The sequence below is a fragment of the Bos javanicus genome, chromosome 4 (genome assembly GCF_032452875.1).
Source record: "Bos javanicus breed banteng chromosome 4, ARS-OSU_banteng_1.0, whole genome shotgun sequence".
In the NCBI taxonomy this organism is placed as follows: Eukaryota; Metazoa; Chordata; class Mammalia; order Artiodactyla; family Bovidae; genus Bos; species Bos javanicus.
The window spans coordinates 30045768-30061331 of NC_083871.1; the positions used below are offsets into that span (position 1 = coordinate 30045768).

General features: G+C 37.7%; 1 protein-coding gene across 1 annotated transcript in view; it reads left to right on the top strand.

Annotated features, from left to right (window-relative positions):
* ABCB5 (ATP binding cassette subfamily B member 5) overlaps window positions 1-15564 on the top strand; it is a 119423-nt gene that overhangs the window by 95714 nt on the left and 8145 nt on the right. The window contains exons 23-26 of the mRNA XM_061413675.1: window positions 561-701; window positions 9288-9444; window positions 12326-12523; window positions 14004-14210. Of these exons, the coding sequence (XP_061269659.1) occupies window positions 561-701; window positions 9288-9444; window positions 12326-12523; window positions 14004-14210 (703 nt within the window). The remainder of the gene's footprint in view (window positions 1-560; window positions 702-9287; window positions 9445-12325; window positions 12524-14003; window positions 14211-15564) is intronic.

The following is a 15564-nucleotide window of genomic DNA, read 5'->3' on the forward strand; positions in this document are numbered from 1 at the left end:
ATATCTAAGAAAGAAAATAATATTGCTTAGCCCTTTATATTGAATCTCTAAAATAGTTCACATTTTAAAACAAATATATACGCATCAAATGCGATCACTTCTTTTAATTTTAAACTAGCCCTCCTTACTTTATCAGAAAGACAGCTTTGTATTCTTTCACACTCATGCTTCTTTGGTTAGTAATGCCCTTTAATTTCCACCATTTGTTCTCTTAGTGCAAGATTAGGATAGAAAATATTTTTAAGCCAAATCTCTTTAACTCTTTCATTAGGTCTGCTTTAACAGACCTTGCCCATTCATTTGAAAATACATGGAGTCAGTTTTGTTACATCGAACTATAGAGACATAGAGCTATAGGGAAAATCATTATTTTTTTGTTGTTTTCTCTGTAATAATTATTAGTAGTTAAAAAGGTGAATTCTTTTTTTAATTCTTAGAAAAAATTCTCTAAAATTCTAAATAATAATCTATCTTGTTTTCTATATTCATTACTCTACATTTATTTAAAAGACCTTGCTATACCTCATGCCCCATTATCTGGTAAATTTTGTGCATTTCAGAAATACCTTGAAGAAAGCACAGATCATTGGAATCTGTTATGCATTCAGCCACGCCTTCGTATATTTTGCCTATGCAGTGGGATTTCGATTTGGAATTTACTTAATTCAAGCAGGACGAATGACCCCAGAGGGCATGTTCATGTAAGTCATGCAAATATAAACTCTGTAAATGGGTTATGTACTTAAAGTAACCAGAAAGATATCTAGTTTAGAGTGCATTATCATTTAAATAATTTTTTGTGTAAAAGACATACTGGGAAATTTAAAAATAATTGTTATTTAATAAGTACAGTCACGTCAGTAAAATACTAATATAACACAGGACTTCCTGGTGGCTCAAACAGTAAAGCGTCTGCCTACAATGCGGGAGACCTGGGTTCGACCCCTGGGTCAGGAAGAGCTCCTGGAGAAGGCAATGGCACCCCACTCCAGTACTCTTGCCTGGAAAATCCCATGGACGGAGGAGCCTGGTAGGCTAAAGTCCATGGGGTCGCAAACAGTCAGACACGACTGAGCAACTTCAATGTCAACACAGGTGTGTGTGTGTGTGTTGTTGCTCCAGTCGTGTCTGACTCTCTACGATCCTATGGACTGTAGCCCGCCAGGTTTCTCTGTCCATGGGGTTCTCCAGGCAAGAATACTGGAGTGGTTGCCATTTCCTTGTCCAACACAGGTACTCTGAATTAAACTCTCAAATGAATCACTTACTACTTCAGTTTACTAGATGTGGGAATGTAAGGTAAAATATGTCTTCTTGTTATCCATTATCTCTCCAGGTAGAGATGGCTTTAACAAGTATGATTGTAAATCAGCGAGGTGAGTTCCTTGCTAAGCAAACACTCCAGAAGAAACACATGTAAATGAGTATTTCTCCTCAGAAAAGTCACACTGAGAATCGATCTTGGCATCCCAATGAGGCTGCCTCTTCCCAAAGCATTTGTTGGTGCTTCTATTTGAAACTCTGTTCACATAGATATGAATTTCTTTACTTCATACAAATACCTAAATTCAACTTCTGAAATTAGAAAAATTAATTTTGAGTATTAATTCTGAGCTTCTTAAGTCTCCCTAAAATGTCAGAATGTTATTAATCTATATCATAGATGTCATTGCTAAACATTTAGAGCTGCCCTGAGATTTGTTTAGATAAAAACTAAGCAAACAATCTTCTTAGTTAAAGAATGATACAACCTCAAAATCACACCATCACTCTCATGCCTGCAAATGACATCAGGCAGGATATTTCTTGAATGGGGCCTCTCAAGACTGCCAACCATTCTGTTTCATATGATAATCACAGTAACAACAAACTTGATTGAGTCCTTATTCAGTATTAAGGATTTGTAATACATGATTTGCTTAATCTTCTCAACTGCCCTGTGAAATGTTATGATTCCCATTTTACAGGTGGGGAAAATTAAGACTCAAGGAGGTTACCTAACTTGGCCAAAGTCACTTAATCAGTAAGTGGCAGAGCACAGATTCAAGTTCATGATGCAAGATGCTAGGGGCTTTGCTTAGTAGACATTTATTATTATTAATCATTAGTTATTATTATTACTAACTCTGTGACAAATTTGCATAGAGTATTTCTATAAAATTATTATTTTTAAATTCTTATGTAGTTTTCTGAACATTTAAATATCTAGAGTCGGGCTAATGATTACCATAAATGAAACAAGTAACTTGCTTATGTTATTTTATGGCCCTAAAAAGTAGGAGAATCAAAAGGCCCCCGTACAAAAACTCCTCCTCCTGCTGGCCTACCACATTTCCTGAATTTCTTTTTTATTAAACTCATTAAAAAGGATAACTTCTGGAGACATAAACTTTTTAGCTGTCAGAATATATGTTAAGACTATTAACATGAGAGCATTGATTAATGAACAGCATCACATTGGTATTTCCCAGGGCCCTGAGGGAAGGAAGAAACAAGGAGCTATCTGAACTAGGAGCACTAGTATCATTTTTGATTTGTTTCATTCAACCAGACTACAAACAGACTAAGGATACTGATACTTTTATAGTGTGGACATAGGAGATGGGCTCTGAAAAATATGGGAATGGGACTGTGCAAAATGTGAACAGATAAGATTTGTCTTCAATAGCAAAATCTTCAGCTTTCTTGGAAATCCAAAGTGGTCTCTGACAACCATGATCATGTCATGAGTGTCCCTTTATCAACACTAAATTATACCTAGCTTGAAGGATGCTGCACTTTCCAGAGTAGGACAGCTTTCTACCTCATCAGCTAAGTGAATGGAAAATTTTACAAAGTTAACCACTTTCTACTAGAACCCTCTTTAGGTAAAAAGAACTTTGTGGTGTTTTCTAAATCAGTGATTTCCTGATTCATTAATCGAGAAACTGGTTAAAAATGAAGATATTTGGAGCTCACCCCACAGATCTAATCCAGAGATATGTAGATTTGGTGTAGGGCCAGGAACCTACATTTTACCAAACATCCAGATTATTCTGAGGCACAGAATCTGAAGATCACTCTTTAAGAAATATGACTATAGGGACTGAATCCCAGGCTGCTCTCCATAGCTCCTTAAAACCTTAGAGTTTTCTTTTGATCATTTCAGAAAATTTTCCTAGAATTATCTAAAACTTGGGAAATTCATATTTTAATTTACTGTATAAAATAAAAATGTTTTATTCACTCTGTAAAATGTGAATGTATTTTCATGATGTATGGTCACCAGGATGAGGAAGCTGTCTCTCTTTCAGAAATGACAGTGTGCCTTTAGAAGGCTTCCCTGGTGGCTCAGATGGCAAAGAATCTGCCTGCAATGCAGGAGACCCAGGTTTGATCCCTGGGTTGGGAAGATCTCCTGGAGAAGGGATGGCTACCCACTCCAGTATTCTGGCCTGGAGAATTCCATGGACAGAGCCTGGCAGGCTATAGTCCATGGGTCACAAAGAGTCAAACGTGACTGAGCGACTTTCACTTCACTTATAAAAGGAGATACACAAAGACAGTCTTATAAGCAGAATTCCTTGATGTGCTCATAGTATTAATCAGCCAAGCTCCTATCAACCTTAGTTTTTTCTTCTTAAAAAAAAAAGGGTCATATAGATCTCTTATGGTAGAAGCTGTCTCTATTATTGTAAAAGTTTCTCTGAAATGAGCATTTTTTAAAAGGTTTTAAACATTTTCACTCTGTTGCCTTGCAGCCGATGCATAAGCATTTAGAAAAATTTCTTGCTTAGGTTTTCATTACACATATGTGTAGTAAAACTCTCCACTTCTGCCACTGTTAGCCCTTGTAACACTTCGGGTTTACTCTAATATAAACGTACAGACTTTGAGAAATACAACATGTTTATTCTGTCTGAATTTTAGTGTCTTTAGGTTAGTTTCTAGCTGACTTGTCTTGTGCAATATAGTCCAGAAACCTTAGTGTCCAGCAGAGGTTTCTGTAGCTCTTCATACTCCGACTTCAGAACTTGCCTCTCTCTCTGTTTCTTCCTTCTATGTTATGCATATTAGCAGGAAGCTAAGCAGAGCAGATGGGTAAGAAAGAATCAAGGCATGACACCTTCAGAATAGTTAAAATAAAAGCCACAGCTTTGAAAACTGCCTGACAAGCAGAGCCAAGCAGCATATGTGTTTCAGCCTAGTCCTCCAAAAATCAAAAATACAGTTCATGACAGGAAATCATATTGGACTTTAAATATTCAATCCCAGGTAGCTCAGTGATAAATTGCCTGCCACTCAGGAGACACAGGTTTGATCCCTGGGTCGGAAAGATTCACTGGAGGAGGAAATGGCAACCCACTCCAGTTTTCTTGCCTGGAAAATCTCATGGACAGAGAAGCCTGGTGGGCAACAGCCCGTGGGGTCACAAAGAGTCAGACACAACTTAGCAACTGAGCACAAGCCCAGAAAGCAAGCTAGATCCTCACTATTATCTTTGCTCTGGTAAGCCAGGCAGCCATGGAACTGAGTTAACATTATATTGATAGTTAGGAAAACAATCTTGATTAGCCAAAACAAGGAAAACAGGAAAGTCTTCTTTCAGTGTTTACTGCCAAGACAGCTGCCCAACTTCTCCCCAGAGATTATCCAGAAGAGAGGAGGACAAGATAAGGAGACCAGATAGAGGGATCAAGCATTGAAGGGATCTAAAGGAGACAAATCAAGGGAGATTTGATATCTAAGGTTGTCTGAAGATTCTAAAATGGGAAACAAGTGGTAACAAACCCCAACATGCAGGACATAGTTCAGGTCAGCTTTCCACGGAAAGGAGCACTGTAGAAGGGAAAATACAGTAAACATGGAAGTTCAAGTTCCAGGCCTAAAGTTTTCATAGCTATGTGATTCTGGGCAAATTGCTTATTTCTCTGAGTTAAGAGTCTCCTGATTTATTAAAAATGGATAAATTTTCCTACCTTACTCCTAAGTGATCAAATGGTATCATATATATGAAAATATTCTATAAAACCTAAGGAAACAAATAAATATAAGTTGTATATTTTCTTTCTCCCTTCTGCTGAGAAAGGGATTTAGGGTAAAAAGAAAAGGATCTTTGTATTGTTACCTAGATACAGGGAGAAAGAGTATGAGTATAGGAATAATTGTAATGGCCACCTGTGTGAGGAAAGATACTTTATCTTCCAATTCAAAAACAGAAACTTACTGGGTAGGGACTTCAGAAGTTGTGGTTTGACCTGCTGCACTAATCTACATCCATAGAAATGTGTGAGCTTATTTTCCAACAGGAAGTGTCCCATTAACTTTCAGTTCTGTGAAAGGAATGACAACAACTTAAACATTCACTGAGCACTATACTAAACACTTTACATTATTAACATATTCAATTCTCACAACAATCCTGTAAGATGCAGATAGACTTGTTATCTCCGAATTGTCATGCAGAAGCAGAACCACAAAGAACATGCTGAGGGTCGCAGAGCTAGTACAGAAAGGACGGAGTTTGGATGTAGTCCCAGTGGTCTGGCTGCAGAGTCAGTCTCAGAACCCACTAGTATACTTCCTCTTGAAGTAAGTCGCCAAGGTATACACACTGGATATGGGAGCAGGGTTAAGGGGAGACATACAGACATGAACTAGTTACTAGGCTAGATATTTCTATTTGGAGCAATTGTATTAAAATCAGGTTTGTTCATTTCTATGCTTTTTTTATTCTTGTTCCTAGCCAAAAGATCTTTTAAAAATTTGAATTCTACTTCAGCAGCAATGATGGGCAAGGAGATTTCTCCATTGCTTGGGAATGCTTGAAAGGATCATTGTAGCGAGGCTGCAGTGACAATGACCCCATGCACCCATGAAGAATCCATATAACTAGAAAAGAAGCTCAGCACGTGAAAACCCTCTCCAGATCTCTCTCTGCTCAATATTCTCTTTCCTCAACTCTAGCCATCCCAGAGATTTTTGGTATAAAATCAGTAAAGCAGTATAAATTCAGAGTAAATCCATGTAAGGATAAGCTGTAGATAAAGATTTCTTCTTCCATGGACAATTTAAATTTAAGAAAATTATGGAAGTTAAATTTTAGGTTTTTGAATTCTTACATTACATATTTGTGGCTCAAGAATTTTTTCAGCATGCAAATCATTTCTGAACTGTGCAATGTTTCTTGTAATCTTATTTAGGCATGAAGAGGCTGTATAAGTATTTATCATTGATTAATACTTTGATGAATGTGTTATTGGTGACTTTAAAACTATAGCAAATTGCTGCTGCTGCTGCTGCTAAGTTGCTTCAGTCGTGTCTGACCCTGTGTAACCCCATAGATGGCAGCCCACCAGGCTCCCCCGTCCCTGGGATTCTCCAGGCAAGAACACTGGAGTGGGTTGCCATTTCCTTCTCCAATGCATAAAAGTGAAAAGTGAAAGTGAAGTCACTCAGTCGTGTCCGACCCTCAGCGACCTCATGGACTGCAGCCTTCCAAGCTCCTCCATCCATGGGATTTTCCAGGCAAGAGTACTGGAGTGGGGTGCCATTGCCTTCTCCACTACAGCAAATTACTCTTTATATATCTTAAATGGGCAAAATTCCCATGACCAATATTGGCATGGGAAGTCAGCCTGAACATTTCCTGGAGTAAGCTCTTGGTTCAGAGGCCTCCAGGAGCTGGGACCAATTTGAAGAGACTTAACACTCTCATAGGGCTCAGGTGGCTCAGGCGGTAAAGCATCTGCCTGAAATGCGGGAGACCTGGGTTCGATCCCTGGGTCGGGAAGGTTGCTGGAGAAGGAAATGGCAACCCACTCCAATATTCTTGCCTAGAAAATTCCATGGATTGAGGATCCTGGTGGGCTACAGTCCATGGGGTCGCAAAGAGTCGGACACGACTGAGCGACTTCACTTCACTAACACTCTCATGGAGTTAGAGCACTGGTTATTGTGCAATAAATACTTAAGTGGAAGTGAACTGCACTTTAGTTCATTCTATCTAATTGGGCCAGATGAGGTTAGGACAGATTCCGTAGCTTTGGTCTCTTTATACAGCACCCACTGGGAGAAAAGTATAAGGGAGAATAATGTCCCTGACTAAACCCCTAGACTTTATTTTTGGGGGCTCCAAAATCACTGCAGATGGTGACTGCAGCCATGAAATTAAATGACGCTTGCTCCTTGAAAGAAAAGTTATGATCAACCTAGACAGCATATTAAAGAGCAGAGACATTACTCTGCCAACAAAGGTCAGTCTAGTCAAAGCTATGGTTTTTCCAGTAGTCGTGTATGGATATGAGAGTTGGGCTATAAAAAAAGCTGAGCACCGAAGAATTGATGCTTTTGAACTGTGGTGTTGGAGAAGACTCTTGAGCGTCCCTTGGACTGCAAGGAGATCCAACCAGTCCATCCTAAAGGAAATCATCCCTGGATATTCATTGGAAGGACTGACGCTGAAGCTGAAACTTCAATACTTTGGCCGCCTGATGCGAAGAACTGACTCATTGGAAAAGACCCTGATGCTGGGAAAGATTGAAGGCAGGAGGAGAAGGGGACGACAGAGGATGAGATGGTTGCATGGCATCACCAGCTCAACAGACATGAGTTTGAGGAAACTCCTGGAGTTGGTGATGGACAGGGAGGCCTGGCGTGCTGCAGTCCATGAGGTTGCAAAGAGTCACACAACTGAGCGACTGAACTGAACTGAACTGAAACCCCTAGACAGTCCCATCACCACAAAGTTAGTTTCCTCAATCTAATCCTCATCAACATCAATCCCCGTTCCATTTAGCCTCCCCTCAACATAAACACAATAAAGACAGCACAGAGCTTTCAGTTGGTGCTCTCCTTCTTACTAAAACTTTTCTTCTTAATCTATTTTGCATCTTTGTTTTCCCTTCTCCCCTTCTCAGTAAATTCATCTTATGGGAGACCTAACAAAGACATTAGCCTCGGTACACTTACGTCAAATAATTAAATTGACTTTTAATTATGCAAATTTTAGGACAGTAAGATATTTTGGCACATTTCAGATACTAAGGTATGTTCTTAGTTGTTCTGAGAAGCCTACTCTCATGTGTTACCTAAATTCAGTACACACTTCTGATATTTATAGCTGAGTATTAAGTATTTTGAATGGCATTTTAAGCTCTAAATTTCGGTAAATATTAGTACTAAAAATGCCTTGACATCACAGAGCTAGTAACTACAAAATTTTAGCATCACACATTCCAGTAAACCAGTTGTTTATATATCTTATATGGTGTTTGACCTTTATAAAGAAAACAAGGTTCAAGATCTGAAGTCTATGTTGCTGAAGAGATTGCATCAAAATCCACCCCTTGATAGGTCCCATCGCTGGAGAAATTCATGAGGGGACCAGTGTGTTTGTGTTTACCTTGCTGCGATCCAGCACAGCAAACAAGCAGCTAGGTTCTATGTGTCCTTTTATTGCCTAATGTTTAAATACTGCCAGTGAAACTTATATAATTGTTAGCTGAATTACACCTTTAGCTCTGTCACTGAGATGCAGTATTTTTCATTCCAATAATGTGTTTTCATGACTAAAATGAAAAATGAGAGGAAAAATATTTAACCATGGCCACATGATATGCCACATTTCTGTGACTATTATCCTGTGTGCTATCATCTGCATACTTACCATTTTAGAATTAATATGTTTTAAAACTGAGATCATAATCTGTAGCAGACCAAAGATCACAGCACTTCTTCCAGTCTGGCTAAGCTGTACTTTACTCATACATTGTTTTTAGGATCTTAACAAAGCACAGTCTCCATGCTTTGCTCACTTTAAATCTTGTAGCACTTCAGGCAGATAACCAATCATCTGGCATCAGTTATCTGTTCTAACTACATTATATGCAAAAAAAGGGGGAAAAAAAAACCATTCATATCTACTGTGTAAATTCCGACCTCATGACTGGGGAGTCCATTCTTCCCTTGTTAGTTGAATTCTCTGTCAAATCTCCAAGCAAATGATCCTTATATCAAAGAAGCTAAGAAGTTTTATATTCACTAGTTAGAGCCTTTGACCTGTCTTTCTAATTGGAAGAGAAATTTTTAAGATTACCTGAGCTCCAAAGTTATTTTGTTGTATAGGAAAGGGATAATCAATATGTGGTAGAAAATTACAAAAGAGCTGTATCATTGTTGGGCCTTGAGCATTAATGGCTCTATCTGGTTCAAAAGATTATATTCCAGTGCTTGATTTTTCCTTCACTTTTAGAGCTCTTATTTGAAAATATACCTAACTGAGATTCAAATGTTTTATCTTTTGATAGAGTTTTTACTGCAATTGCATATGGAGCTATGGCCATTGGAGAAACACTTGTTTTGGCACCTGAATATTCGAGAGCCAAATCTGGGGCTGCGCATCTGTTTGCTTTGTTGGAAAAGAAACCAACTATAGACAGCTATAGTCAAGAAGGGAAAAAAACAGTAAGCACAACTATGATTTTAAATGTCCACTTATTATTAATTCTTCATATGCATGCTCTCTAATTAGACTTAAATTAAGGCATTATTCGATAACTGCAAATGAGTGCTATAATAATTAAAAGCTTGTATAAATAACTGTTATGGTTACAGAAGGAGAAAGAGGATCTTTTCTTAATCAAATTTTCACCTCTCCTACTAAAATGTACAGATTTTATATTAAAAAATATGTGCTTCTGGTTTATTTGCCTGATGCCATGAGAATGTTCTTGAACACAGGATTGATTTATACATTTGATTTTATTTAGACTGCAAAAGTTTTAATATTGGATAAAGCTTTGCATTAAGATTTATTCATTTTTTTCTCTGATAACATATGCAAAGTAAATAGTATCCTGCTACTTCAGATGCCATTTTTCATGGAAAATATATGTGTAAACAGAAGATAGGAAATGGGAACTATATTAAATTATTAATATTAAAACACATGTACACATTTAGTCACAAACTCTAAAAGATACATACATTAAATATATATTCAGTTTTTCTAGACATTTTAAATTTAAAAGAATAACTATTAGGTATACACTTAAAAGGAAATTTTCATTTAAATGTATTTCCCTCTAGAATTTTAACAGTAGATTTATATGTATGATAGCTTAAAATAGTACATTATCACTCAAACTTCATAATTATTAAAAGAAATGAGAGTTAAAAATAAAAAGATCATAACATTCTCAAAATAGAATGCTTTAAGATACATGAATGTCACAATAAAATTTCATACTTGTCTTTTGAAAAGTAATATAGGAAAATTTTTAAATCTTAGGATTTAGATATTTAGTAATATTACTAGTCATTTCTTTCTAAATGTTACAATAGAGGGATTGAGCATCTCACTGATAAACATTCCCATAGAACTGTTTCAAAGGGATAGATTGTGGAAATGTTTCTTATAAAGACTATAAAATTAAGTTATTTAATCTCTACTGTATTTAATAGACACTTACTTCTATCACTCCCTATGCTTTATTTTTTATTTTAATTTTTATTCATTTATTTTGGCTGTGCTGGGTCTTTGTTGCTGTGCTGCCTTTTCTCTAGTTGTGGTGGGCAGGGGCTTCTCTCTAGCTGTGGTACGCAGGCTTCTCCTGTGGTGGCTTCTCTTACTGAAGAGCACAGGCTCCAGGTTGAGCAGGCTTCAGTAGCTGCAGTTCCCGGGCTCTAGAGCATAGGCTCAATAGTTGTGGCACACAGGCTCAGTTGTTCTGTGGCATATGGGATCTTCCCAGATCAGGGATCTAGTCTGTCTCCTGCACTGGCAGGTGGATTATTTACTACTGAGCCACCAGGGAAGCCCATTCTCTATGCTTTAAAAAAATAAAGTCTGATAAAAACAAAACTGGCAAACAATGATTATTACTGAGGTTGGGAGATAGGCATATATGCAAACAGTCCATTACATGTTATTCTCTCTACTTTTATAGATGTTTGAAATTTTTCCATTACAAAATATTTAAAATAGTAAAATTTTAAATGTATTAAAGTCTGGAAGTCTAGAATATCTTTCTATACCTTTCCAAAAGGCATCAGAGCATACAGAAATAATTGTACTCTCTAAGGTTTTTTTTAAAATTTTTTTTTCACAAATAATATTCATGTGCTGTAATGGGCAAAACAGAAAGCATTGAAAAAGCTAAAAATAAGCTGCTGTTAAACTTAATATTTTGGCACATATCGTTTCAGGATTTTTTTTCCTAATTCTACAATACTTAACCACAAGTTAACATTTCTTTCCTTTGACAACAGAATAATTTGTCAAATATTTTTTGATACTCCTCCCCTCTACCTATCTCTGCCTCCTACCTATATACTGGGCTCAGAATATGCTGAGCATGATTATTAAACCTCACTAGTTAAAATGCATTTGATTGAGGGCAAACATGGAATTCAAAAGAACCTAAAATCTTAAGAACGAAATATATAAAGAGAAAGTTAATCATCATTTAGTGATTGTTCTGGAAAATCTTTTATAAACATCATACTTATGATATACATAAATATTGGTTTACAAATTATCAACCACTAAAGAGATTGAAGCATAAAGAGAAAAATAAATTTATAGGCAAATGTCACTGCCAAAAGATCAATTAACACAGATAAATCTGAATTTAAAATAGAGATGTATATAAACTGTAAATCATGGTCCAACTTATAAAAACAACATTTATACATAGTTTATGAGGGCTCCAGCTATTCTGAGTTAAGCAATAATACCTATAAAGCACAAATAATATCTGTAAAACACAAACTAATTTTTTTAAAAGATGTATTTATTTAGAGCAGGTGGTCAAACAGCTCTTCTGCAGATCAGACTGTGACTGGGTACTGAAGCCAAAGAAAACCAGTGTTTTTAGGAAGTCTGAGAGCTAAGACCACAACAACTACAGATATAAAAATCTCAAGCAAAATGACAGCAAGTACTGATGCTGAAGCTGAAACTTTGGCCACCTGATGTGAAGGGTCAACTCACTGGAAAAGACCCTGATGCTGGAAAAGTTTGAGGGCAAGAGAAGAAGGGGGAGACAGAGGATGAAATAGTTGGATGGCATCACCAACTCAGTGGACATAAGTTTGAAAGATATAATGAAGGACAGGGAGGCCTGGCATGCTGCAGTCCACGGGGTCGCAGAGATTTGGACACGACTTAGTGACTGAACGACAACAATGTGCAGTCAGCAACGCGACAGAGAGGAACATGATGTTTAAAATTAAAATGGTTGTGGAACAGACAGTTTTCAGAAAGCACTCGGCCAGAGTGTGCTGTAGTATGTTACAGACTTTCTAAGTCATCCTTTTAAACACTGCCAACTTTCTTTCACAGGACATATGTGAAGGGAATATAGAGTTCCGAGAAGTCTCTTTCTTCTATCCAAGTCGCCCAGATGTCCTAATCCTTCGCAGTTTATCCCTCAGTATTGAGAAAGGGAAGACAGTAGCATTTGTTGGAAGCAGTGGCTGTGGGAAAAGCACTTCTGTCCAACTTCTGCAGAGATTTTACGACCCAGTCAAAGGACAAGTGGTAAGACTGAATTCAAATACAACTTATCTGGAGGTTAGCAGAGCTGTTCTTAAACATTCCCTTGGGCTTAAGTTCAGGCTTCCTGCTATTCACTCTGGCCATCTCCACACCACAGTTCTCAAAACCATAGGCATGATTAGAGCTCTTTTGAATCAGCTCCATTAAGTTCTGCATCCTGATCTCAAAAAAACGCAACCTCTCCCTCCTTTGAACTCCAAGGATGGTTTTTTTTACCTGGCACTTTTCTTACTCTAACTTATATTCAGATTTTCAATTATTCTGTCCCTTCAAACACCACCACATTACAAACACACAAAGACAACTTCCTGTTCTTCCTTCCCCTACCACCGCAAAAAACAAAAAGCCCATAAAAGTCAAAGATTGTCCTGATAGTCATCATTCTGCTGCAATTTAGTCTTTTGCCCATCACAGTCGCAAAGATTATTTGCAAAATGGCTGCCTTCACAGAAAACAATGAACAGTGAGTACCAAAATAAGGTAACACTCAGCTGTTTGCATACAGCATAGCACCCTCCTTCTTTTAAACTCTCCAATGATTCTCTATCGCAGTTAGAATAAACGAGAGTCCATACTATCAAATCAAGGTCCTTTGTGATCTAGCCCTTGCCTCTCCCTCCAGACTCCTCTCCTATCACTCCTACCTCACTATACACTGTGTATCAGTCTCACTGACTTCTTTATGTTCTTTAAATACACAGTGTTCTTTGAACACACATTGTTCTTGCTGTTCCCCTGATCAAAATTTGTTCTTACTATAACTTCTTTGCCAATACCTTCTCATCATTCACATCTCAGTCTAAAAATTCTACTTCCTTAGAGGGGACTTCTTAGATAGAATATAATGCATTCACCTGTCCCCTTCCCAAATCCTCAGCACATTCTTAGTCACTCTCTATCCCATTATCTTATCATGTTATCATGACACTTTATTTTTCTGACGTTGTTTGTTAGTGTGCTTATTACCTGCCTCTCTCCACTACAGTATAAGCTACAGGAGGGTAAGACCTTTGTCTTGTTTATTACTCTTTCCCCAGTGCCTGAAGAGTCCTCATCACATAGTAGGTATGCTTATGCTCATCAGATGTCAGTTGAATTTTGTTACCTCACTAGGCTTTAATAAAACAGGGTCCTTTACAGTGGAGGTTGGTCATTTTTCATCTGACTTTAGTCCAGAACACCAGACTTCATTCTAAACTCTGGGCAGGTCTCTAGAATATATGGCCATTCCCAGAAATGTCAAGTAAGTTTAAGAGTTGGTACTTCAGTTAGTTATTAATACATGCTGTCTGCTTCTATACAACATATGATTTATGAGCCCTTCTCGGGTAACGTTTATGCTATGAAACAGCTTGGATTCCTAACCTTCTTGTTATGATTTGTATACGTTTGAATGCAGTGAGCTGTAACATGATGCAGTTGTTGGATCTTCACATACCATTCTCCATTCTGCTTTTGGCAGCTATTTGATGGTGTGGATGCAAAGGAATTGAACGTACAGTGGCTCCGTTCCCAGATAGCAATCGTTTCTCAAGAACCTGTGCTCTTCAACTGTAGCATTGCTGAGAACATAGCCTATGGTGATAACAGCCGTGTTGTGTCACTGAATGAGATAAAAGAAGTAGCAAACGCAGCAAACATCCACTCTTTTATTGAGAGTCTCCCTGAGGTAAGAAAATGTCTGAAATCTTGAACTAAAAGCTGTCTAGTATTTTATTGGGCTTAAGTGGTTATTTTTATGTGCTTCTTGGATTACACAATTTATTTATTGCTGGCATCTAATGTAAAGTGAGATATAAAAAGCAAAATTTGAAATTATGTTTGTGTGACTTTTTCCAAGACCAACTGTATTAATATTCACTGAATATCAATTAATTTTCATATTTTTATTTTATACCTTCTACTCATTTATTCATTTATACTTCATTTTATACTTCTATTCATTTATACTCTACTTATGGCTACACCACCATCATCCCCCTCTGGACCACCTTGAAAGTAAGTGAAAGTGTTAGTCGCTCAGTCACATCTGACTGTGATGCCATGGACTCTGTCCATGGAATTCTCTAGGCAAGAACACTGGAGTGGGTAGCCATTCCCTTCTCCAGGGGATCTTCCCAACCTAGGAATTGAACCTGAGTCTTCCACATTGCAGATGGATTCTTTACTGTCTGAGACATCAGAGAGGACCACTTTAGTACCTTCTTAATCTGTCTTCCTGCTTCCAGTCTTGCCTCTTTATAATTCTTCCTCACATCAATTGGATCTTTTAAAAACATAAAGTAAATCATACCCCTCCCTGCCTAAAACCTCCTAAAGTCATCCCTTTGAACTAAGAATGAAATCAAAACTTCTTAAAAGACCGGCAGGGCCTTCTGTGATCTGGCCCTGATCTCTTTATGTGCTCACTCTCTCCAGCCATACTGACTTCTTTCTGTCTCATGAACTTTTTTATTCCCTACTGCAGGACATTTACACTCATATTTATTCAGCTGGGTTCTCCCTTCTTATGACTCTTCGAAGAGCCAGTTCCTTAAATTTCAAGCTCTTTCAAATGTCACTTTTGCAGAAGTCTTCCGTGGCCATCTTATTTTAAAGAGGACCCACCAGCCCTTATAGCCTATCGCATAGTCTTCAGAGTGCTTACCACAGTCTAAAATTATGCTGGTGCTTATTAATTTGCTTAGGACTCCTTTTCCCACTAGAGTGTTAGGTCCTTGCCTGCCATTTTTGTCATCTCTCTGTATTGGCTGTGGCAGCTGACACAAAATCTCAGAAAAGTTGAAAATCTTGGCTGTCAAGAGGGCTTTAGCATAGCAAGCATTGATACAAATCCAGAATTAGTGCACAGAGACACTAATGTTGATTGCAACTTATAAGTTCTTACTATTTATACCTACATGCACACATAGATAAAATAAAAATATAGGGACTTCCTGGTGGGCCAGTGGTTAAGACTCCACACTTCCTAAAAGGGGCACAGGTTTGATCCCTGGTGAGAGAACTAAGACCCCACATGTTGC